The sequence below is a fragment of the Melozone crissalis genome, unplaced genomic scaffold, assembly GCF_028551555.1.
Source record: "Melozone crissalis strain CALT ecotype California unplaced genomic scaffold, PUWL_Pcris_2 ptg000045l_1, whole genome shotgun sequence".
Classification (NCBI taxonomy): Eukaryota; Metazoa; Chordata; class Aves; order Passeriformes; family Passerellidae; genus Melozone; species Melozone crissalis.
In genome coordinates this window covers 18,632,483-18,659,306 of record NW_026535823.1, presented here as the reverse complement: position 1 = coordinate 18,659,306, position 26,824 = coordinate 18,632,483, and the positions used below count along the sequence as shown (strand labels likewise).

General features: G+C 39.6%; 1 protein-coding gene across 1 annotated transcript in view; it reads right to left on the bottom strand.

The window, feature by feature from the left end:
- The window catches only part of COL24A1 (collagen type XXIV alpha 1 chain), a 113,800-nt gene that overhangs the window by 85,336 nt on the left and 1,640 nt on the right, over positions 1 to 26,824 (bottom strand). The window contains exons 2-8 of the mRNA XM_054285494.1: positions 22,753 to 22,814; positions 15,228 to 16,528; positions 9,304 to 9,357; positions 5,869 to 5,922; positions 3,817 to 3,870; positions 1,854 to 1,907; positions 65 to 109 (exon numbers count right to left, since the gene is read on the bottom strand). Coding sequence (XP_054141469.1) covers positions 65 to 109; positions 1,854 to 1,907; positions 3,817 to 3,870; positions 5,869 to 5,922; positions 9,304 to 9,357; positions 15,228 to 16,528; positions 22,753 to 22,814 — 1,624 coding nt within the window. The remainder of the gene's footprint in view (positions 1 to 64; positions 110 to 1,853; positions 1,908 to 3,816; positions 3,871 to 5,868; positions 5,923 to 9,303; positions 9,358 to 15,227; positions 16,529 to 22,752; positions 22,815 to 26,824) is intronic.

Sequence of the window (26,824 nt, the reverse complement as noted above, 5' to 3'; positions counted from 1 at the left end):
TATACGTTCCCCTACCCTAATGGTTCATCTGCAGAGCACAGGGCTCTGTGCTTGCATCCCTTACCTGCTCACCCCGTGGCCCTTGCAGTCCTGGGTAACCCTTAAGACCCTGCAGGTAGAGAAAGAAATCTGTGATAAATACAATTAAACAAAATAGACCTTTTTTTTCTATTCTATTCTCTTTTCATCAAAGAAAAAAATCCAGATTTTTCTGCCTGCAGAGTTAGTATGGTTTACATTTAGCAGCTCATATGAAAACTGAGCTAGAGAAAAGTAAGAAAACTTGGCAGTTTAGACAATGTCAATCTGTATGCTCAAAGGCAGTTTCAGACTTGTACTCTTTTAAACAAATGAGTCTTTCCATTTTACTGCTGCCCTTTGTGCTTTACCAGAATTTCTAGGTATTTGTAATTAAAACCTAGCACAACATTGGCAACTACAGAAGAATGCCAGCAAGTTCCTGTAACCTGTAAAAGTCAGTAGGTAAAGTGTTATGACTAATGCTACAACCATCAGCTACAGAGAGAAAGTAAGTGCAGCAAATAAAAGGACTCCCATGTGAATCCTCACAATGCTGACTTCTGAAAAAATGTTTCATCAGAGAACAGCTTTGTTTTATTTTTCCTAAGTAGCTCCATTCTATCTTGTTTGTTGACCTTTATTCCACAACTAAGACTTCACCTAGCAACTCAGCCCAAATACCCCAAGGAACGGAAATTCTACTTTTTTCTTACAGGACTGGAGTTTCCTTCTGCTCAAGGAAATAGGAGTCTGTAGAAGAAGCACTGGGAGACACTCAGTAGCATAAAGCTGACACTTAATAGAATAATGCTGATCTTACCACAGGTATACTGCTTTTGAAATTTGCTGATCAGCCTTACCCTTACATGATGCTAAAGACAAAATGAAACATGGAGTCCTCAGGTTGAAACCAAGCTTTTTCCTTCCACATTTCTTACCATGCTCTACTTCAGTATGCAAATTTTATCATGATTTTATAGATCCAGATGCTCATGATTACTGTCACACACAGGGAATAAACTAGAGCAAAAATTGTAGCCAATCTTGGTACAGCTCCTTCCCAGAGCCATTGCAAAGCACCTGTACCCCAGAGCACTGCACAGGCTCTCAGGTACTGCCATGGACTCAGGCAAGCCCCTGCCCAGGAGTGCTGTCCTTTGGTGCCAACCCCCCCCAAGTGCCCTGGCTGCAGGGGCAGGTACCGGCCTCTCTGTACAGCCAAGTCAACTTAGGGGAAAGGGAAGCCTTCTGCCCTGTGAGGCCTCTGGACTGATATAAGGAAAGTTTTGAGTGCTGATTTAAAAATGAAAAAAATTTAAAAAAATATGGGACACCATTAAGTCATATGTAAGACTTTTTAAATCTTTTTTCTTACCTGGATGAGAAAGAATGTTGGAAATATGCTATTTATTCAAAAAATATCTTGTATATAAAAAAATAACATTATATAATAATATCATTATGTTATATACAATAATTAAATGTGATAATTTCATAGTAACTAACAATATATTTTTATTTTCTGTAATTATAGAATTTCTTTAATGATATTTTAATTTAATATATATCAGTATAAAATAATTTCTCAGCAGTGCTGGAGTACAAAGCAAAAAGGATGTATTTGATTCTTCTGCAGCTTCTTTCATGTGGCTGTGATTTACATCCTGCTATGGTGATCCCACTGAATTGTTCTAAGAGGAGGTTTTGCACAGTAGACAGAGTGCCAATAGCAAGCCTAAAGTTCTTCTACCACCTCTGGACCATCAGACACACACTTGGCACTGATTTGAGCCAGGATGAGTAACATGGAAATGGAAACAGGACCACCTTACCTTCTGGCCTTTGATCCCAGGTGGGCCTGGAAAGCCCATGGGGCCTGGATCACCCTGCAGAACAAAAACATCCAGAATCAATATGTTTCACTGGAACATGACTTAGGGTTATAAACATACAGTGCTTAAGATCTTCTCTGCACTCTTGGCTATTTGGTATGGAGAACTAGCTGATGTTGTCTGATTTTATTACTTTTTTAGAGAAAGAAAATGGAAAAGGCAGCAGTTCCTCAATTGCAACCATTGGGTGCAGCATGTCTGCTCCTGCAACATGGCTGGAACAGACCTGGTTCACAACCTCACAATATTTAGTTTTAACCAACGTGAACAGGAGTGAAGAAACTACAGAGCTCTTGAGGCAACACTTTCCTCAGAAACAAGTGGTTTCACCTCAAATTAATAAATATATATAACCACTGGTGTGTATTGTTTGTTTTAATGTTATGTCAACAATCAGCAGCCAAGAGCCAAGACACCATTATGGGGTGTGCTCTGCAAAACCTGCATAAATCTGATCTCTGTGAAAGATAACTTGAGAGATGCATATGGACAGAGAGACTGTGAGGAGCACTGCTGCTCTCTTCAGTTTCTTTAAACTTCACAACCACATGATGGTATATGGCAATAAGAATCAGAGCATCTCAAATGCTGGGGAGATGGAAAAGACACATATTTTCAGGGTTGTTGCAGATGGGGAAGGAGAGTCTTCTCGCTCAGGACTGGCAGTGAAGAGATTCTCTCTTTCATGATTAGTGCCTGAATTCAAGCCCAATAAGTCAAGGAATGCATCCTGGAAGTGAATTACTGTCCAAGTAAATGTAAGTCTATTAATTAGAGTGAGCAAATTAAGAACACAAAATAATGAGAACTATAAAAATGCATATCAATCCCATAATTTTGGATTATAGATGCAGTCTACATGTATTTAGGGATAGTCATACAAATGTGGGCTTTAGACTGTTCTGTGGCTGCTTGGGTTCATGCCAAAGAACATAGCTTGAGTTTCAGGCAGCCATGTACAGTTCACCACACTATGATCTCATTGCCAAAAACCTGGCTAGATGAAAATATTTCTATTGAAGCTGCACTTCAATTTCTCATCAGTGCATCAACTTATATTTCTGCATTTTTTCTCAGCAACCCTTGAACGTTGACAACATATATTTGTGAATTTTAGGGTTTGACAGCACGGATGCACTAAAAAATAAGTTATCAGCAGCCAGTAAACCATAGTTATTTCCTGATGTTTTTTCATAATAGAGAGTAGTCCTCAAACCTTACAGTGCTTCCTACTTAGCACAAATATTCCAAAATAGATCTACTAGTAAATGCTTATAAAAGAACTTAGCATAATTGCAAGACATTCTTAAACTAGCATATTAAAAATATCCAATTATATTTTAAATGCTATCACACTACTGTATATGATACTTTAGTGTAAATCTCAAAATGAAACAATCACAAGCTTTCAAGCCTACAATTTCTATGCAGAATGGAATATCTGAATATTTATACTCAAATATTTGGGCAGAGAAAGTAACAACTAGTTTAGCTAAAGTTGCTTAGGAGGCAGCAGCAGGAATGTGTGCACTTGTCATCACCAAATTCTGTTTTACACAACTTTCTGGAATAATGCAAAGTACTAAGTAAACTGGAATCTGTACTTTGTTATATCAGTGTGAATCTAATCCAATTTCATTGGTCTGAGGTCCTTACATTTTATTTTTATAAATTAAATCAAATACATAATTTAAGTTTCAACTTTTAATATATTTTTAAATTTTCCTTGAATTCATGCCACCTGTGTCTACAGTGGTCAGTCTAACATAATTAACTGCTAAAATACACCTGTGTTAAAATAAATACAAAACATTTTTCTGTTATAATTTATCTGAATAATAAATGAGACTTCACAGAAGAATGGGATAGACAAAACATTTTTCTATAATTAAGAAAATAATACCTTTTCTCCACGTTTTGCCCGTCCTGGAGAGAATCCTGGGTCTCCTTTAGGGCCCTGTCACAGAGAAATTAAGCTCAATAATACTATCAGAAGAGGATTCTAACAATACACGCTAAAACAAGTATTCTCAACTGTTACAGCAAGAGCAGAAAAAAAATGTAAATGTGCTTTCTACTATAGATATTTTTCTCATAACTTTTTCAGTAAAGAACTAGGAAAAAAATAAAATAGTGCAGGTTCACATTGAAATGAGATTTACATTTTTCAAATTTTGTAAAGTCACAAAACTTTGAAAAGCAGATTTTTTGATCAATCCAAGCAGGATTAGAGCAGATGCTCCAGCCAAATTGTTCTGCCCCTGTGTCCATCACTTCAGGGCCATGTGCAGGGTTATCAGGCTGTGTTACTGCATGAACCATTACCTTGTACAGGTTTCCTCAGGCTCAGCCTTCCCACGGTGCCAGAATCCACAAAATTAGATTTTCTTAACTAATCTATTTTCTAAAGAGTCAAGAATAAAGCCAAACCTCATGGATACCCTGACATTACTTTAAAAACACCCCCAAGTTGTTTCTCAGGAATTAAATGTTGAGAGATTGGCCACTGCTTGGAACTGGTGGTCCTCACTCAGGGCTGGACACTTTGCTGCAAGGATACTGATGTTGTGCCATGTTTCAGAAGCAAATGCATAAAGGATCCTTTGACACAGGAGGGAAACATTCATGCATCGTAAAGACAGAATAAAATTCTGCCTTCACTTACTGCTAGAAAATTCTTGCAGGTAATCTGCATTGTTTTAATATCAAACAAGAGTATTTGTTTCAGTGTGGTCAGCTGGATATTCATAGACAAAACTTCACGAGCATCTGGTTAATTTTCATTTAGAGAAAACCACTTCAGAATGTGTTTGTATTGAAAGGATAATTTATAATCTAACAGAAATTAGAGAGCTCACTAAGCACCTAGGAATATGTATATTTTGATATTTAAATAAAATAGATATAGGTACATACACATATGTATAATTCCTTCTATTCTTAAACTAATGGACAGAGCTACAGAACTGATCAAAATTATCATCCAATGGAGGGAGAAAATAAATTATAAAACAAAGCCTAGGAGTAAGTGGCTACAATTATTTCCCTAGAAATGCATTTTATTACATAGCCAGCATAAATACAGTAAAAATTAATTCTGAATCTTTAACTGTCCCTATAGAACTAGATACAAACAAAAACACGCACAAAAACCAGAATCACTAGGTTTTACAGCACTTAACACTGAAAGCTTTAATAAATTTCTTTTTATGTCCTCAAGCAGATTTTAGCACCTGTCATGACATGTCAGATTCCTGCAATTAGGAATCATACTAAACAAATCACAGTGCTGCCTTTTTCCCAACAGATCTATCAAATTGTTCAAACTAAATATGAGTTGAAGGCATTCTGCAACTGCACAAATCTGTCAAATCTATTTAAAGGTCCTATGTTACACAAGATTGAAGATGTTATTTGAGCTTTAAGTCCAGTATTTTGTCTTTGACTTTAAATATCACTTCCATAAATCTTCAGAAAATTATTCTAGCATATTAATAAATAACAGTGTCCCAGATATTAGAACATTTAAATAGCAAAGCTTGGACATGGACAATAAAATAGCAATTGATAGGGACTGACAGTCTACATTTTTCCTTTTTTTTTTTTAAACAAAGCAAATGTTTACAGCAATTAAGCATTTAAACCTCAGTTTATCAGAGGTGAGCTGATTTATAGGAGCTCTTTTGGGAAGTACAGATTACTTGCAAAGATAGCCATTTTCAAATGATCATTCTGCACACATAGGTGATTTTCTTTCCACTGAATAATCTGCTATTTTGTTTTGATCTGAAGTTCAATTTGATTACAGTTAATTAAAATATGTTTATAGTAGCAATCTCTACCTGTAAACAAAATAAGGCAAATTATTTCTATTATAGGAAACAGTTCTGAGGCTTCCAAAAAGTATTAAAAAGTTCATGTATTTCCATGTGTCACCATGGATAAATAAACTCACCTTGGGACCTGGCAATCCTGGCAGACCTGGGTTCCCATGTGGTCCTGGAATACCCTATTAAAACAACCCAAACAAATGAAGAGAACAACAACTGGGATTACTCTGTTCACCACTGAACAAATGTGAATGGATTGCAGAGAATAATTTTACTGCATCTTTCCTGCTTTTAGAATCACTGGTTAGGATTTTCAAAGGATTTACAAGAAATAAAACATACACATCTTCCTAAAAATTAAAAGTGAAGGTAAGTATCCCCTTTTTCATTACAAATCTCAGTTTCTATTGTCTTCCCAGGAAGTTCTTAACAGGTTTGGCATAGTCACTGCAATGTTGCTCTCCGGTTACAACACTTGAAGGCATGGAATAAAATCAGTAAAATCACATTCTGAGGTACCCAGCTACACAATGAAAAGTGAGTGAATAAGTTCCTGGTGACTTAAAAGATGTCTCAAAGCAATGTATCCCACATTCTTAAAAAAAAGTAAATCACAGATTCTCCTGATTCTCCCACAGCTAGTGCAGAAAATGGACTTGTTACTAAAATAATTCAACTTCAACTGCTCCAGGAACAGAATAAGCTATCAAGATTATCTAGGCCCTCCAGTATAAATGTCTGTTCCTGCAACACATTCAGCAATCTTCACTCCTTGAAAAATGGCACATTAGGGAAAATACTTGTTGCAATGGTTGTCAGCAGCTATTCATCTTCCAAGTGCTGAAGGACCAAACTGGTGAAAATCTGTCCCTGACAAACTGGCAACAAAGCTTCTGTTGAATTCACTAAAGCCAAAATGCTTCCAAAATCCAAACACCAAATATAATAAGAATACTTTGAACTTTCTTGTATATTCAGTGGTGTAACAACAGATAAACTCAGCGTTTGTCTTTGCACCACACGAGGCCTCATTCACCAATTACACCTTGCAGTAACACTGAGAGCTGCATCTCTTAAGTGCTCCCTCTCACTAATGACAATGTTGATACAGCCCCACAGAAATGCTAATCCCACTTGCTGTTTGAGAGATTAATTTGCACACTGGCAACTTTGGAGGCACTCTCAGGGATTTAGGAGAAAGGAAACAAATAGAAAGTGCCAGCAGTGCTGCAGTGGCTCCAGCTTTCACTGCCTGCACCATTCCTGTCTTGGGGCACAGTACTGGAACACAGAAGTGCAAAAGGATTCTCATGGAATGAGGCATCAGAGGAGTTTCACATCGTCACTAATTCTGAAACCACTGAAATTTCACTATCAAGAAACTTGGAACAAGCCAAGACACTTAGAAAACACTATCACATGTGAACTTTACCATACAATTGCAGGGATCAAAATCAGTTTCCAATGGAAGTCTCTAACCATGTGCCCCAAGTGTCCCAACCATGTGGATCTCTGTCAGCATCAGCTTTGGACACACACTCTGATGAAGGCCCAGGCAATGCAGCTCTGCACTCTGCTCCTTCTCTTTGACACCTTGAGTCACATTTCAGAATCACAAATGGCAACTCATATGAAGGAAAACAGAAGTCACAGGGCAGGCTGCTAGATGAGGAACTGAATTTTGAGTAAACAGTTTTCACAGGCATTTTGGCTCACAAAACTCCTGTCATAACATACATCATCACTAGCTGCACCTCCCTGAATTTATCAGAATCATACAAACTGAAGAACACTGACATTTCAAATCCATTTACTATTTATCTAATAGTTTTATTGACTTGTTTGGCCTGTATAAATATATTTTAAACTCAAAACTACTGGTAAATATTCATTTCAGCCATTTTCATGCTTCTTCAGGCACCTTAGAGTAAGCTGTCCCTTAGAGTAAGCTCCCCACATTGGAAAGCATATCCTACACAATAATTTATCCAGAGAACTCACACAGTAGAGCACTGTGTTTTTAAGTATTCTATACCACTAAAAAGACCTTCAGAAAAAAAATCCCAAACAAATTGAAGCAGGGCAAGAGCAATCTCACCAACAGGCATGGCTTTAAACATATGAACAGCCTCCTCTGAAACAAAGAAAACTTCCCAGTTGTGAGGATCTACCTGGATATGTGAGATCCTGCCTCTGATGCCAGACATATCCTTGCCACAGGCAGTGTGCAACATAAAAAAGCTGAGTGGTAAGAATTGTTAGCTCTTGCACAGAAGGATCCAAGAAGTCATGAAGAGATGAATTTGAAGGGATGTTTTTCATTTTATACTTTTAAATGTGTCTCTTCTCCTCCCTTGCCTCCAAAATGCTCTGGAACATCAGTTTGGTTTTTGGTTTCTTTGACCAGTGCCAGTACCATGACTTCCCACCCATCAGGCCAAGTTTAGAATGTCCTGTGCTGTGCTGGCTTTCAACAGGCTGTTGAGCAGCATCTCATTTAAGCCTTCCTCAAAGGCTGAACCAAAACTCCTCCCACACATCTGCTGAGCCCACAGATGCGAGCCCTTTTCTCCCACTTTCCATCTGCCTTGCTGACTGCAGCCACAGCCATTCACATCTCCAGCTACCATGGCCTGAAATCATCCCCACACCAAACCTTCACCTGCTCCCTCCAGCTGCCCTTCCTTCCCCTAAACCCCCCTGATCAGCCATGCCCTCAGGGACTGCTCAGGCACATGGTTTAGTACACATTGCACAAACACAGATTCTTTTGTCCCATTCATTAATCAGCACAGTGGCACAGCACAGGCCTCTCCCCTGTGCATGGCAGTGGGGACACAGGTGAATGTGGCAAAGCCCCTGCCCTGTCCCCAGGGTCACCGTGGCAAAGGCCCTGCTCTGTCCCCAGGGTCACCATGGCAAAGGCCCTGCTCTGTCCCCACGGTCACTGTGGCAAAGGCCCTGCTCTGTCCCCAGGCACAGGGCAAGGCTGCTGCCCCTGCTCTTGCTGGGCTGCTGCCCACTCACACAAAACAAACCATCTCCTCATTTCTTTAGCAAAGCACCCTGACAGCAACCTAGGATCAAGCTGCTGAAGCTCAAGAGACTAAAAGAGATTTTTGGGATTACTTTTTACCCCCACTCTGTCTTGCAGTGGTTAATTTTGTATCTGTGCCTGCTCCTCTGAGGCTGCATTGCTCACTCCCCCTCACTCCAAAACAAATGAATGTGGTTTTAGATTGCAGCAGATGGGAGCAGAACGGAAAAAACAGAAGTTAATATTGGGAGCAGCAAAAGCCAGGTACAAATATAACAATTCCCAGTGTATGCACCCATACATGGAATTAACTGTGGTGGAAGCTCACAGCAGGAGAAACAGTTTGTTTGTCTTGCTTTAACCTATCTGCCAAATGTTCAGAATCATGCGCTTTCATCACAAGCATACCTCACACAATCACTAAGCATATGAATAAAGTTGAGAAAAACAAAATTATGCAAACTCCAGTGTGATTATTGGTGACCTGCCTAGAGGTGCAGAAGAACACGGTTGTTTTACTCACCCGAGGACCTCTCTTCCCTGAAGGACCAGGTAAACCTGGAGGACCTGGAGGACCCTGGTGACAGAAAATCAAAGCAGTTGAGGCTAAAACCTGACACAAGGATAGTATCACAACTCTAGATGAGACCAGTTTTGCTGACAACCCTGTGCTCATACTGACCTCCTCAATTTGAAAACCAATTCCAAACGACAAGAAAGTGTGTTTTTAATCTGACCACAAATCAGATTTCTGTTTAGAAAGTATCCTGTGTCAGAGAAATTGGAGCTAACAACCTGGATAGTAACTTCTACTCAGGTGTATTTGTACTAAAGGAACAAAAGATTTGATGAAGAAAGCAAGTGCAATGTATATCTAAATAAAGGACAGAGAATAATTAAGCCTTTTCAATAAGCTTGCTGGCATGCCAAACATTTCAGAAAAGTTGTGGTAACTATGAGAAAAAAAGATACCACCTCACAGAAATTACAAATATGAAATACAGAAAATGAATGTGAACAAATTACTGTTCAGTTTCCTATTAAAAGCTTCTAGTAATGATAACTGGTAGCCCATTTGCCCTTCTATATAATGAATATCATTCTCTTTAAAGATAATGCAGATTTTTTAAGATGCTAGTATATGACCAAATGTGTCTTTTGCAAATGAATTAGATTATTAGTCACCATATTAGACAGTGTAACAGCCCCTGCATATCTGGTTGTTTTGAACATAGAAACCTATCAAATTAGGGGAAATATATCAAATTCCTGCAGAGGAATGGGGTCTTCTTAAGGGTGAATCACCCCCATCCACATGTCCACACAGCAAGCCCCAGCTGTAGCAGGAACCATGTACTTTCTGCAAGGGCAATATGAGCATCAGGGAAGTCAGACCTCTTGAGGGAGACCATTCATTTGGCCAAAATACAAGTCACTTATGCACAGTTCTGGTAAAACCACCATTGTTCTAAGGAACTAAAAATATCAATTATTTCCTCTCCAATTAATCATAATAAACATAGGAACTGGTCTTTAGGTCATACCATGACATGTCATGCTTTTAGCATAGGACATTCTCTATTCATTATGACTGCACAAATGCTCACTAATATCCTCTTTTTTTCTGAAGTAGAAAGACCCCATGCTTAATAGCAAAAGAAATGTATCAGGGAGATACATGGAAAACTCTTGACCTGGCATTCTTGTCCAGGTTCAAAAATCCACTTAAAAGGTCACAAAGATCTCCCACCCTGCCCTGCTGAAGCAGCATGTTTTAATATCTCCTGTCAAAATGTAAGTTAAGAGATGTCTTTTGATTAGATAATTATCCTGGAACTACAAAAGAAAACATATTTTTTGTTAAGTGAAATAGATGCAACCAGTGTGCATTTTGTTTTGACTTGTGTTCTTCTCTAACCCTGTTTCAGACATTTCCTTAAAAATACATGAATAGCTAAACCCCACCACTTTCCTAATAGAATCTTACTGACTATTAAGATCCCTGATCTTTGTTGCTGATTTATTGAATAAGGGCAGTGAGAACATTTTTCCCTATGTGGCTTCTAAATTTTTTTAAACACTATCTGCTTCCTTTGCAACAGAAAACAAATAAGCAAACACCCAAATCCATCCCACCCTTACTGTGATTACTCTAACTCAAACATCCAACAAAAAAAGGAAAATCTAATCACAACTAAGCCCTCAGAAACCCCTAAGAGAAGCAGCAAAATTTTGAACTGGGCAGCCTGAGATTTAAAACACTTTCCCAAAGCATTTTAAAACAAAGTCAACTGTTGTAGATGAAGTCTCTGGTTCACAATAATAGGCAGCCTCAGCCATCCAGGCATTTGATTAATATATTAAAGGACTCTTCTTAACCAGAGGATGTTACTCTTTAGCCTCCAGCACAGACTCCTCCCTGCAACTCAGGCAACACCTCTGCTGAGAGCAACTTCAGCAGAGCACACCTAAGTCTTCCTGGACATGCTTTCCCAATGAGCAGTTCCACGTTATTCTGTCCTATGTATTTCTACAATCTAGGAAAGCAATTACAACTTCAAATCAGTATGACTATTTTTATACTTGCTAGGAAGCTACTTAAGCCTCTCAGGCATCCATGTAAACCACAGAAATCAACATCTGAGAGTGAGCCAATCTCTCTTAAACCAAGGAATAAGTCACTTGTTTGAATAGCTTTTCTTCCAACTACTGGAAACAGTAATTAAACAAATCTGAAGCAATTAGAAATGTCAATCTGAATTTTAGCATTTGACACTGACCACCACTATCAAACAGAACAAAAAGTTACTTTGCATAAATATCACCGACGCTAACTTAAAATTGTTTAACAAAATCAGTTTGCTCAAAACAGATCATTTGTAACTTTAAAAAGATACTACAACTTACTGTTTTTAGGAATTGTAAAAACTTCATTTAGCTATTGAGCAAAAAAAGCTCAAGTTCCAAATAATCATTGCTTAATCCTGACATAAAAGTAGATGCTACTCTTCCAGAAATTTTCACAGCCTTTCCAATGGTCACTGGAATACATATAAGGAACTTTCCTAGACATGAAATAACTTACATTATTTTCCTAGGTACTGAACCCTGTGTTACTTGGGTTACATGTGTTTTAAATTTGACCTATTATCCAGAGGTAATAGGAAACATTTCATTTACATATAGCAAATCTTTAGCTGAATCATTAGGTACTGAGATTTCTCAGCCTGGGCAGGGAAATGCATGAAAGGGATTAAGTGACCAATATATCTCCTGTGGTCAGGGGGAACCTCAACAGGCAATTTTGTTCAACTGAGAAATAAGCAAAGAGTGCAATCAGCAGAAGTATGAAAGGTTAGCTGAGAGTAAAATAAATGAAATAAGCTAAGTGTGAAAGAGAAGCTGCTACATTTGGGATCTCAGAACTGCTCTCTCCGTGTTCTTACTGTCACACCTCTGGATTGCAATAGGACAGCTCCTCCAGGACTTAATTCTGCTCATTGCAGGGCTTGCCATTTCCCCTTCCTCCTGACAACAATTCCAGACTGCTTCTCTTTACCAACTAGAAAGAACACCACCATTTGGTCTCCCACCATTCCTCCTTCTGGCAGAGTATCTTGAAAATCTAGAAAAACTTTTCCAATAGAGGAAATTTATTCCTAGTTCATTTCCCTTCCTCTTAGAAGGCCACATCCTGTGCAGATAGCCTGAAGATGCCATTACCTACCAGCAAGTAACATAAATCAGCACTTTAGCTCACATCAGCCTCTCCCTTCTACCAGTGTAAGACTATGCCCCCCGTTATTGCAAACTGCTTTAGGATTGTGCAAGGAAAAATATCAGCTTGAAAGTTAAACAGTTAAAAATGCACACCACATTTATTTTTGTAATCTTTACAGATTGCCAACACCCTCTGCATCCCAAAAAGGAGTGGTTCATCAGATGGACAGAGCAGCATTCCCTTGAAAGAAGTGTTTCAGGAAATCTTACTATTCTGGTTTAAACTCAATTTATATTTTTCTGGGGGGGGGGGGGGGGGGGTCATTACAGCTGCTAGAATTTTAATCAGGGTTTTAATAGTTTTGAAAAAATAGCTGTTGCCTTTTTATACCCTATCTATAAATGAAAGCCTGAATTCTAGAGTCCTGCTTTGCAGCGGTGGGTGAATTCCACAGCTGTGGGATCATGGAATATAAGAGGCCTAATTATACAAGGCAAGAATCAGCTCTGGTAGATGATTAAAAGCTAAAAGAAGCTGAGTAGTTTAAGAACCACAAAAGCTAGTTCTTGCCTGTCAATTCCAATAGAACGAACATTAACTTCTGTGTTCAAATCTTGAAAGAAGATTCAAACCAACCACAACATAGTAAAAGAAGTAAAAAGAGGGGGTTTCATGCCTCATCAGGACTTTTTGCTGCAAGGGAAGTTTTTAAGTTCTTCAGTGTTGCTTTTTAGGCTCCACATTGCAGACTCCATGAGTACTTATATACTAAAGTGTTAGAGCCACACATAGAAAAGCTGCATTAATTCTCGTCTTCTCTTCATGGGACAACTAGACTGAAAAAGCAAACAAGGATCATCTCTTCAATCTGAGACCAACAGCAGTAGCAGATACTGAGCCACACAATCTCCATAGAGCACAATTCTTAGTTTTCATGGAGAGATCTCCTCTCCCTTTGGTGTCAGCCTCTCTGGCAGAGTGGTGTTTTAGCTTTGCCTCTGTTCCAGCAGGTGCTGCTGGTCCCTTCAGCCAACCTGGGGCCCACAAGGGTCTAGATTAACTTCCCAGCTCTACCACAGACCTTTAAGACCTTTGGGCACATTTTCTAAATCCTGACCCAGCAAAACACCTCAGTACAAATGCACCCTATCCCCTGCAGACTACAGTCTGCATTCCTAAGCAAGGCAATCTTCTCTATCCCCAGTCCATAAGACAGCATTGAAGATGGGAACAGACACCTCTGAACCCTTCAAGTCAGCTGTCATCTTTGCCACTGTATGTGCAGTGTCTGTGTGTAGTGTCTAGAAAAACAACCCAGAGCATTTGCTTGGAGTTTCTTAGTAATGCAAACAACCAACACTATCAGCAGCCATTTCTGTGATACGTGAAAAAAAAGGGATTTAACTTTCTTGACTGTGACTGACTGAAATCACAACAAACAAGCTACAGGCTAAAATTAAAACCTTCTATTAGTGGTTACTAAACATCCTAAGGTCCAAAAATGGAAATTAACCTCATGCTGATGACAGCTACATGCTTAGTGACATGTCACCATGAATGCTATCATAAGGGACAAAGAGAGAAAAAAGACTGACTTCGCAATCAAAAAAGATTAAGCAAGAGCACTTCTGGAGTAGTGTGAATTACTTGTTAACACATTTTCCAATTGTGTAACAATTACTTTGTGCCTGGATCCTGTTTAGAGTAAAAAGTGAACTTTTGAATAGGTTCTTAGTTGTTAACTAGTTCAAGAAAAAAAAATTCAATGCTAAAAGAACAGACACCATAAATTTATGGCCATATTTAAATATATATTAGGAGCTACTTAACACATATCAAATTGCTTTCCAGTAATAACCAAACAGATGAACACTTACAAAACCAAAACCAACCAAACAAAAAAAGCAAGTGGTTTAAAAACTATGGTTTAAAATTTTAACCAAAATCTCACACAAGCACGAAGCATGATCTATTATATTTCCCAGGCTACACAGGAATTGATGTTCTTTCTGCTCTGTAGCTTCATATATATGGGCACATTTCTATCTATTAAAAAGTGTATGAGCCTTGTGCACACAATAAGAAAGGATAAACGAGTTTCTGTTAAAACCACTACTGTGCATTTGCCATTGTATCAAAAAATCACTTACTCTGTGAACTGAAAAAATACCTCAAAACCTTGTAAAACTGTTCTAAAAACCGTTTTCCATGCAGGTTTGCTTAACCCCATAACCTTGGGTTATGAATGATTGCAGACTAGATTCTGCAGCTGGTCTATTTCTACAACTATAAATTTTGACAGCATTGCTCAACCAAGACAACTGTGTCAGTCTTCCAAGCAGCCTGGTTGTTCTTTTTATGGACCAGCACCCATATTTGTGAACTGCAGTAAATTAGCCTGCAACGTTATTATGTGAGCAGTCTCTGTAATTAGTAGTTACAAACATCCAGCTGCATTCCAAATTTTAAAGAAGCCTGGGTTGCCCACCACTTCACCAGAATGTGAGTATCATGGATGTCTTTATATTCTTCCAGTAAATAAAAGTATATGACACATTAAAATTACATGTGAGAAAAAGACACATTTAAGGCAGACAAACATTTTTACAATACAGCTGGGAGAAACTGCAGTCACAGCTTTGGCATGCTTGGAGAGGTTTCTTTCAAAGCCTCTGTTAAACGTATGTTGCTGCAATATAGTAAAAAGAGTAATAAAGATAACTTACAGGAGGTCCAGTTTCCCCCTTTGGACCTCTGACACTTCCCCTTTCAAACATTTTGCCAAGATCTTCATAGTCATAAGCATAATTATCAATACCATTTTCATAAGTGCTTTCTGTGTGATAAGTCTCATCAGCATCAAATGCACCTTCCTGCCCCGGATGAAGTCGATTATCCAGAGGGAGTTCAGCAGGCAAACTGTACAGAGTTGTGTTGAAGATTTGCTGCTTTTTGTTTGGTTCATCTAAATGCTGTTTTGCTTTTTCCATTCCCTTGCTTTTAGTTTTACTCTGTTTTACAGAGGAGATCAGAGAAAGCTCACTATGTCTGCCTGCATCTTCTGTGGTGTTAGCTGAACTATTTGGATACGATGCTGCAGGGGTTTTCGTGATGTTTCTTTTTCTGCTCGCCTCCTGCTGCTGAAGAGCCAGATCAATGTTCTCCTGGAGTTCTGTTTGAGGCCAAGCTTCCAGCAACAGAGGTTTGGTCTCCGCAAACTCCTGTACAGAGGCATTTCTTAACTCAAAGTGGTCTGGTAAAAAGTGAATCTGAGCAACGTTGGTAACAGGCATGTTTGATACTTCTTTCCATCTATAAGCTGATATATCTTCCTGGTATTCCTCATCAATGATCATCTTAGAAAAAGCATCCAGCCCATGTGGCAGAAGTGGAGCCCCCCGCAGAGATCGATAGGTTTCAGCCTGACGACACTGCTGTTTCACATATTTACAGTAGTTTGCAGAGGCTTCTGCAGAGGGAATGATATCCAGCTGACATATAACTCCTTCAAAGCTGACAGAGTGAGAGCTCATCCTTCCCAGGGTAAATACACCCTCTGAATCAAATGTCTCCACTTCAGAAAGTACTTCACTGCTGTAGTACTTGTTTCCACACTCAGCAAATAGCGAGACAGTCTTGTCCCCAATGCCAATGGCAAACGAATGCCATTGTTCATTATGAACACAATAATCAAAGTACACGGGCTGCTTCCCTCCGGTGTACACTGCTACCTTCCTCGGTAGCAGCTGGACACCAAACTGCAGCCTGCTTTTGTTCCTAACACTGAAAAGAAAAGCATTACTGGCTCTGTAAGAGTACAGCCCAACCAATAAGGTCAACTGATGCCCTAGATTTGATGGTATGACTTGGGGGACGCGGGACTCAATATGTGCATCATCGCTTAGCACCACTCCTGATGCAGTTAGACGAACACCCTGAGGTAACAGAGAGGATGGTGAGGGCACTGCTGTCTCTGAAGGCTCTTGGACATCTTTCACAAGGCCTAGTTGGTGAAGAACATCTATTGCTGTAAAAAGAAATAAAGGCACACTGTTGATTTAATTTACAAGCTCATACATTCAGATCCATATAAACAAATGTACACAGAACGTTCTCACAAATCTATACTTCTCAGAGCATATACCCTTCACACAGTAAGGCCACAAAATCCCTCCTGGAAGGCACTGATCTTTCACATAAATCAAACGAGTAATTAAAGCCAGAGCAAAATTTCCATCTTAAAAAAAAAAACCCAACCAAACTAAACAAACACACAGAAAGGTCCACAAAATGCCCATTGTAGGTCAGTTCACTTATGAAAGTGAAAAATTCTCATTTGCTCTCTTCAAACTTTCCAGTGATCAGCGAATACACTTTGGTTAGTTCCTTATTTATTAAGCTAATCCTGTCTACTCTTTGAGCAAAGAATTAGTCTTTTTTTCGAAAACTTTTCCTTCTGCAAAAAATCTTCTGCACTAAATCCATGCTGTTGCTCTTTATCTAAAAAGTACAAATCAAAGCATTTGAGGGAAGGGTTGCTTAGTTTATAAGAAAGGATAATCTATTTATAGCACAGTTAGGCCTCCTTCCCCTCCATACAGTTTACTTGTTAGAGCCATGGATAAGGTGAACACTGGAGCAGTGGAAGTGGTGAGGAGTAAGGAAAGAGGAGAATTGCCAGGACCCAAGGGGAAGTGCTCCTGTCTTCTGGCTCATCTCTCCCCCTAAAGTGCACAAGGCTGCAGCCACCACGACAAGACATTGAACTAAGAACGCATTCCACAGCAGGAGACAGAGCAGCCAGCTGTCCTTCTGACTGATGTTCTATAGATTTGGCTTTGACATACAGAAATCTGGATAGATCTTCCTATAGAAGAATAGGCAGTGGTTTATTCAGTGTTGGATTCTCTAGTTTCTCATTCAATGTGAGCCACGTCCTTTAAGCCTTCCTTTAGTCTGGGTCACACAGTGTCTCCACTTTACCTGGCTAAATATCTTCACTTAATGGGTAAAAACACAATTATCTATCATCCTGATAAACTGAAATCTTATCTGTTCTGGGTAAGAAATCAAAGCCATCTTTGGGTAAATCAACAGTTGACGGTGACCCAATTAATTTCTTATTGCCTAAATCACATTTGGCCAAGTTGGAGCTGGTGGGCATAGACACCTTCCTTCAGGATGAATATAAAGATACATCCCTTATGATGCAGCTGAAACACTACAAAGGCTCATCAGGAGCTAAACCACAGATCCTCAAGAGCCTTTCTGTAGGATCGCAAAACAAGATAGCATTTATGGCATTGATAGACTGATTGGTAAAACTGCCTGCCTGAGTGTTTGTGAAAGGTGCAGAAATATTACAGATGTTGAATGAAAATGCAGTTACAGAAATATGGAACGAGAAGATTAGGAGCTAAAACATACTGAGAAGGCTGAAGAAACATTAGCTTGGTCTAGAGACAGGAAGGTTTGGGGAATCTAAATAAAATTGTCCATTATCTGAATTGAGGCCATAGGGAAAACAGAGAAAAGCTGAGGAGTAAGACACAAGCTGCAGCACAAGAAATTTCAGCTCCATACAAAGAAAAAGCAGTCTCACCACAAAAGTGGTCAAGTGCTGGACCAGGGTGGGCAGAGACATGGGATAATCTCAATTCTTGGAGATTTTCAAAGACCAATTGGACAGAACCCAACAACCTGAAGTGACTCTGGCCTCATTGGCGCTGACCTCAGCAGGAGTTAGGACCAGATGAGTTGAGAGTCCCCTTAACCCATATTTTAGGATTTTTTTTTTCCACAAGGGGAACCTGAAGACTAGTTTTCATAAACAGCATTACACAGCAGCATAAGATATCATCTGTTTCCGCCTCTCACGGGAACAACTTCACAGAAACACCTATATTAAAAATTACTTGTAGTATCTAATAGTTGCACTGCTCAAATAAGCCTGGCTGGGCAGACACAGGCACTTTCTATAGCATTTTGCTGAGGCTACATTTGCTATGGGCATGCTTATACTAAGCAAATAAAACTATTATAAAGCACAACAAAAATTTAGAGTAAAGAAGAAAAGTTAAGAATTTGCTGCAATATTGAAAGAAAAGAGCCACTGAAACAAACGGATATTTACGCTTCAAGTGGAAAAAAGGTCTCCTTTCCCAGTTTCCCTTTCTCTGTTTATTGAATGTATTCATAGCAAACTTCAAGAATAGACAGATGTTGGCTTAGTTTCAGTGCTAAATTATGAGAAGTGCCTAAGATTTCCTTGAGAGTGATTTATAAGTTGGAACCAAAAGCATCAACCTGAACACACTGTACATCTTGAAAATTAATTACACACCTTGTAGTGTTTCTAGTCATGTTTGAGATTCACGGACGGGCCAAGACTATCCTGGCGAGCAGCCAGTGCAGACAAAGGTATGGAGAAAGAGTATTTCTGCAGAAAGTCCTGTCTATGCCAAGTTCTCAAGATGTTTTGCCTCAGAGCAATTAATTCACCATGGCTGTATTTTTATCTGTCAGGCTGATAACAGAGGTCAGGTTCTAGCAGAGCTCTGAAGCACAGTGCCTCTGCTAATGAACCACTGCTCTTTGCCAGGACCCCATCCTGCCTGGTCTGCCTGGAGCTCTGCAGGAGAAAGCTGTGCTTGCACTGCCCTTGTGGAGGGAAGCTGGGAAGAAACACAGGTCCTGAACTCTGGGCAACACAGTCTTACACATGCAAATAGTCCCCAAGGCAGAATGCACTGCTCCACTACCTCTGTGCACTGGCAGGGCCAGCTGACTGCACAAGGAGAACAGCTGCTAGCCTAACCTAAGGTTGCACCCGAGTATCACATCCTAACCTGAAATACTGGGCAAGTAGTTGTAATTTTTAAAAATTGTAATTACATATTTTTATTTTTAAATAGTAATGCATGTGATCTATCCAACGTATTATAAATTCAAGTGTAAAATAAAAAGCTTAACCTGGTTTAAAATAGTCAGCTTAAAAATCACATTCAAGCCTATCACTAATAAAAGGCAAACTGCAAGCAAAATGGTCAATTTTTTGGCAGTTCTGATTTGAAAAGAGCACATAGTTTAAAAGTTATTAGAGAAAATAATCAGCATGATGAGGAATAAGTTTTTTTTTCTATCCTGCAAATAGATTTCTGCAAACAATAGCAGGTCTTGAGAGAGCTAAATGCAAATGAATATTGTGTGAAAAATGACATCAAAAAAGTAAGTATAAAGGAATTACTCCTTGCTGACTTGCTGTGTGTTAACCCACTGTCAAGCCAAAAGGCTGTTCCAAACTTTTTTGGCCAGTCATTTCACTTCTGGTCCAACATGCATATTTATTTTATTTTAAGGCTTTCAGAAGCTCTTGGCAGCACACTGGATTTTGGGAGCAGGCAACCCTCTCATTCTTCCTCCCAGCATGACAACCATTATTTGCTTTACCTATCAGTTGTCAGTTTTCTTTGTTTACTCATGTCTGCAAAACATCTGTCTTCACTTACTGCTTATTCAACCCATTAGTCCCCCAAATTGTAACAGCTCAACTTCTTGAAGGAAAGGCTGTTTTGAGGTTTTGGTGTCAAGTGCTTTCCTTCCACCTTCTAGGAGATCTTTAAAAATTCACAACCTTACTGCATCATGAGCTAAGGCAAAACCTTACACCAGCCTTGGCAAAAAGCCTTCTGACCCTTGCGTGGCACAAAAATAACCCCACAAAGGAACTGGGGAGGGATGAAGGGATTTGACTACAGGATTGTTTCACATGCATATTCCCTTCAGTCCCTCTTGCTCATTTCCACATTACTCCATACTCACAGCTACTCTGAAGGCAGGACCTCTGAGATGCTCTCCCTGTTTCAGCAATCTTAGTACACACATTTCTCCCTTTCCTTTTTCCAGTGTGGGTAAGGGAAAAGAAAAGGGCCATTAATCAATCAGCTCCACCAGAACCAAGAATAATTTCGCTTCAGATCGCCAATTTTCTAGGTGATGCATCTGCAACTGGGTACATTAAGATACCTGGCTGCAACAAATGCTCTCCAGGATGCCAGATCAGATTATGGGCATAGAAAAGCCAGCAAGACACATTAATTCTGTGTGTCCTTGAACCCCACTCAAAGTATTATTCCTAAAGTCTGAGACTGTATCTTTACAAGTACTTCACTGATCATGGTTTATAGCAGCATACCAAACTGAACAAGGTGTATCCTCTCTGGTACAGCATGCAGAGGCTGTCTCCTCAGCTCAGGAGAGAAGGCATGTTAATCAGCTAACATCTGCATGTTCAGCAGAATATTCTTTTTTCAAAATACAACTGCCAAGGAAGTTTAAAATCAAAGGCATTAACATGTTCCTGATAGGCATGCAATCCTGTTCCTGGACAAACACTAAGCACCACAAATGTAAAAATGCAGCTTATATACTGAAACCGAAGGATATCCTTGAAATGCTCTCTATTTTTTCTGAGGAGGTTTCCTTCTCTGAACTGCTTTTTCCAACTTTGTTTACACACTGTGCAAATAAAGTGCAAGAAGCACCAAATTCACTCATGGGAAGAAAGTTCCATCAAGATTCTATGCATCATTTTGATCCCAAGCAAGCATTTAAAGAAAATAAAGTCATGTACGGCAGTTGTGCATCAAGGATGGAGAGGAGTTTCCATTCAATAAGGCTTCTCATGTGGCTGTCTAGAAATGCTGTTGAATAGCAGTAATAACAATAACAACAAAATAATAATAGAAAAAAAAGGAAACTCCTTTATCTGCTGGTAACAAAATAAAAAATAATTCAATATAAGCATGTTGAGACTGGAGGCTTTACTCCATTTCTGGAAAGCTCTGTGCATGGAGCATTCTCAGCCAAGAGGCAGGTAGGACTCAGTCTCCACCCACTCCCCTGTGTTACTGCACCCCCAGCCCTGCAGCTTTCACAGTCCTTGCCTGAAGGGTCAGTGAAAAGCAATTCTCAGGCTGAGGGGCATGAGAGTGAGGAAAATGGTTTATTTCTTTGCAGAGGAGGAGGGTGGGCTGGAGGGATGAAGACACTCAAATTGTCACCACAGAGCTGTCTCTGGCATCTGTCACCTGCTCCCACCACACCGGGAAACTGTAAACTGCCTTCCTAAAACTGCCTCTTCCCTTCCCATCCCTGCAGGCCTGGAACAGGGCAGGCCACACACATCTAACATGCTGCCCCTCCTCCAGTGAGAACTTGGCTCAGCTATTATAAAAATCCGGGAAAATCCCATCATCACAAAAGCATATGGCCCCCATTGAGCGGGATGTGAAAAATCAACAACCAATCTTACCAGGCAAGCAATGGGCAACACTGGAGGGCAAAACTACAAAGGCAACGGGGGGGAGGCAAAACAAAAACTGCATGACTGAAGGAAAAATCAAACTTTGCCAATCTCTGGGAATGACAAGCAGGAAAAACGCATTGGTGAGAATAATGGTGGGAGGCTGCTGAGATATCCCAAAGGGCTCTAGCAAAACATTATCAAGAATGAGTCTTGCCTTAACCACGCAATCCATCTGTTTGCATTCAGATGAGTATTTGCAGTTACACACTCACCAGCCAAGGATGACCTACTTCATGCTTCACCTGTACAGCAGAGGACCGTGGTGGAGAATGGACGCTGCCACTCTCATGGCAAATAAGAAGTGGCTAAATGGCACATTGGCCTCCACAACTTTGGGACCTATCATTCCCACAGCAGTCTCCAGAGCAAGTTGCACATCTGGTGCTGTTATAACAGCTGGCAGATTAAAAAAGAAACTAAAAACAAGACAATCCTATTTCCTCACAACATCTGCATCTGAATGCAAAGCCAAATGAATACCAAATTTCACATTTTGCTTTAGCAATGCCAGCCTGTATTATGCGCCGTGGTTTGCCTGCCTTAAGTGGAAAGGTAACTCAGTCATAGCCTGCCACCCCCAAGGACACCCACTTGCAGTGAAGACACAATCAAAGCCTTTTCACTGTACAAGGCTTCTTTTTTATGAAGAGCTTGCTTAAATATGTAAGCAATTTCATAGACAGAAAATCTGAGTAATTTTCAAAAGGTCATCTTTTCCAAACTGCTGCTTTAAACTTTTGCTCTCATTATGCTGTAATTGGTATTTTCTTTAAGTCACATGAATTAATGAACTGAACCTAAGGTCACAAGTAACAACAGCCATTTACTCTTTTCATCTACTAACATATTATACAAATGTCCTATTATAAACAAAGCACTCTCACCTTGTTTGGGTACTTGTGCAACACCCACAGCTATACATGTTGCAATGAAAAGGAGAGCTTTCCTAAAAGGGAAAGAAAGGGAAAAATCATGTGAGAAAACATCTACAGTTTCAGAACTCCAAGGAATTAGAAACCTAGTTCAAGATCCAAATGGCAGAATACCACTGACTTCAGCAAGTCCTGAATCAAAGCCATCACACTGTACAACTTTACTGATACTGAGGAGGAGTTTCACACAAAGATCCAGGTTGTGTATGCCCTCATGCATAGCACATATATTTTACACTGTTTTTTATTAATAAAATGACTGCATCTGCTTTATATTTTCTTGCAGCAGCTTTCAAATATGGATGCTGCTACATAGTACATTTCTTCCTAGAAAGAAAAAAACATCACCATAAAAAAACCCATAAAATAACTGAGAAGTTAATTCCTGTGGAGATCATTAGATACTTTAGACACTTTTGACGTCCTATCAGTCTTCTCACTAGATCACATCATCTTCCCATAAGTGAAAATGTTGTGTCAAACTTTTGTTCTTGTATCATAAAATTTTATCATGCTACAAGTCATGCTCTTCACAAAGTAATAAAAAAAATCCCATCACACTTCAACTTACAAGTCCATGCTCGGTAGAAGAGTGTCATACTGATAGCTATCACAGGCTCACTGCCCTGGTTTCAGCCAGGGAGACAATTTTCTTCTTAGTAGCTGGTCGAGTGTTGTGTTTTGGATTTAGTACAAAAATGATAGCACACTGGTGTTTCAGTTTTTCCAACAAGCATACATAATATTGATCTAGATTATGTGCTCAAAATTCACTTTAGAAGTGTTGAATGTTGTACAGACTACATTTTTGCTGTGATTAAGAACAGATTGTCTGCTGTTTCTTAATTATCATTTTAGCCAGATTAACATCTAATCACTCTCTTCTCAGTGACTGAATCTTTTAATAAATGAGAAATCTATTTTCTGTTACTGTTGGACAACCAGGCACAGATGCATGTAACAATTACAGTAACCGCTATCTACTCAGTTCTAAGAAGAAATATTTCAAAAATATCAGAAATATAGTTCTGACACTAACTAATCAACTCACACTCAAGCCTCTTGCTCGTTAATGTTTGCAATCTCAACAATTTTTCATAACATGGAATGCTAGAGTGACTAAAAAAGTTTCCTGGACCAGGTCAAAGAGCACTTGAGTATCTGGATTCAAGTGAACTTGAAAGTAACATAGCTGCAACTAAACATATATAACTTCATGTCACCTAATTTTGCCAGCTAATTAGCCAGATTTTCACATTAAAAAAAAAAAAAGATAGGAAGAAAACACTACCACTCTTTATTCAGGAACATATGATTTAAACAGAAAGAAAATATATATAAGTACATGTGCATACACACAGAGCAGTATTTAGTGAAAAATCTTACTAATTCTTTAAAGTCTTTGGAATTCAAACATTTCAGAAACATCCAAGTACATGAAAACCACAGAGCAATAGCCTGGTTTTATCAAGTGGATTTGTATATTGTGAGAACTTAAATTTTGGCAAACAAATTAATAATTTAAGGAACAATAAGGCATGAAAGTCATCATTGCCGTTGTAAAAAGGTAGATACACCATATCTTCCAGAAGAAAATGCACACAACATATAGGAAATTCAAAAATATGCATCAATGCTTTAGCTGTGATCATAGAGGGAGGGAAAAGTGGAAACTATGCCTTACACATCCCAACATGCTTGTAGGGGCATGTTCTTTAATTAACCACTACTACAATCCTAGCTATTCCTCCCTTCAAGCTTTCTCCTGCTACAGCCATGAAATGTCTACTGGAGCAATTCTGACACCCCTGAAAAAGACCTAACACCAACTGTTGTCCAAACAGCTCATCCATTACAGGACACTCAGTTCATTTTTTCGGAGTTCTAAAGCCCAGAATTCAAGTTCAAAGTTTCTGCATCACGCAATGCATCATCTTTTGATCAAATGAGAAACTCAGCATCAGGAGACAGCTGTGCCAGAAACAAAGTCCATGCATTGCACTGTATCAGCTAAAACTCAGGAAAACCCTTTATTTGACCCTTATTATTTTCAAAGGTGCAAAATGGATTTGCCATTAAAAATCACATAAAACATTTTAGCTAGCTACAAAATAAGGATGCTCAAAGAACCCCAGAGCCCAAAATTCAAAGATGACTCCTCTAATAATTACAACAGCCTCTTCTACTACACCAGCCAGGTACAAAGCTGTGTCTGTCAGGTACCTGCCTTTGCCACCTCCAGCAAACACTGTAGGAAAGCAAGAAATTAGAACATGTTCCCAGGGCTGTAAATTACACAGATGTAACTGAATATACAGAAACATTTAGTGAGAAGTAAAGACAAACGCCTGGCTTACACAGTGCTCTCCAGCTAATGTCAAGAACAGATGAGTTATCAACTAAGAGAAAAAACAGGGACCAGAAACAACCATAGTGCTGGGGGTCCTCTAACGCGTGAGAAAAGTGAGACTTCCTTCTATCTTTTTTCATGAGGAAAATTTTTTATAAATGAAACCATCTGCAACCTAATCCATGCAAACCCTCCCTCTTGGTTGAGATCATCACTCTGTACATTTGCAGAACAGTCAGTTCTCAGTCTTCACTCCCACACCAGCACAGCCACTAAGACACCAGGCTCCAGGCATACACCATACACAACGTGTATGTGGCTTGACCCATCATCTGCTATAGCTGCATGGAGCCTGGTTCCTTGTCTCAGCTCAGTCCACAGCTCTTGGAGATGTTGGGACGCACCAGTAGAAAAATGCAGAATCATGTGGTGTGGAAGACTTCAGCTGACCCAAATTCTGGCTATTTTTTCCCCATTTAACATCACACCTAAAGCTGTTCCAACACCTTGGATTTAGGGCATAGCCAAGGGGTCTCTCTTAAACTTCCTCCCCTTCTTCTACCTTTTCATCTGCTCTGTTGTACATTTAAGCATATGCTGAGGGCCACTATTGAATCATTTTGGAGGAAGGCACTACCAAAAGTGACTAAGATATTGGACCACTAAAAACTGAGTTTATCTTTTGATAATCTTTGTGAGCATTTGCTTCTTCCTACAGAGTGGACCGCAACTATTCATCGCAGTTTTTTGCATTAGAGGTGATGGAGGGATGAGAAAACTGATAAGCTTCAAAGCAAGTTGTGGCAAGCTACAATGAAAAATTCCACCCTCTGAAGGCTACTCAGCAGCACACAGAACTCAGGTTTGGTCAGTGCACAGCAGCATCCTCTTCATTCCAGCCTAGTTTCCTAAATCTCAAGTTTAAAGGAAGAAATACCACCAGCTGGCAGCTAGGGAGGACAAGTAAACCTGTCTGCAGTGTGACTGCCACAGGTGCATTCAGTCCTGCACTCCTCAGGGCTGATGGTTTAAACACCAGCACCTGCCGCACACTCGTTCCTTCATTGGATCTGTCTGGGGACTGCTGAGGAGAATGGCACAGCTTGGGTCCATCAAGCTTGAGAAGGGCTTTGGAAAGGTCACAGCACCTTGTGGACAGAGATGCCCTGCAACTCTCAAGCTTTCCTTTCAAGATATAAAAAGAAATATAACTTTTTTTGCTGCTATAATTAAATTAGCCAGAAGGTCCAGTGCTGCTTCCCAAATTTTTAAAGACCTACTAGCATCACAGCTTGAGGGGACAAAACAGCCTGCAAAACATCTCTGGTGTGACACGCACATGCCCTTTGGTCACAGATGGCACCAATTAGCAATCAAGGAATCCTTTGCCAAATTTCACAACTTGAATGAATGGAAAATGGGAGAAACACAAGGTGAGGAGAGAGGTAGAGGAGCATTGCCCTGAGAGGAGTTCTACAACGGGACTGGGGTTCAGAGAGAGGAAACTCCCTGCCTGGTGGCCCATTCTTTGGACAGCATCTGGCTTCAAATGAGAAACTACTACATGCAGAAGAAGAATCAACTCTGTTAGTATTTCTAAAAGAAAAAACATATAACTGAAAAGACATGATTTTAGAACAGTTTTACGAGTAAATCTCTGATTGCTTACACTAG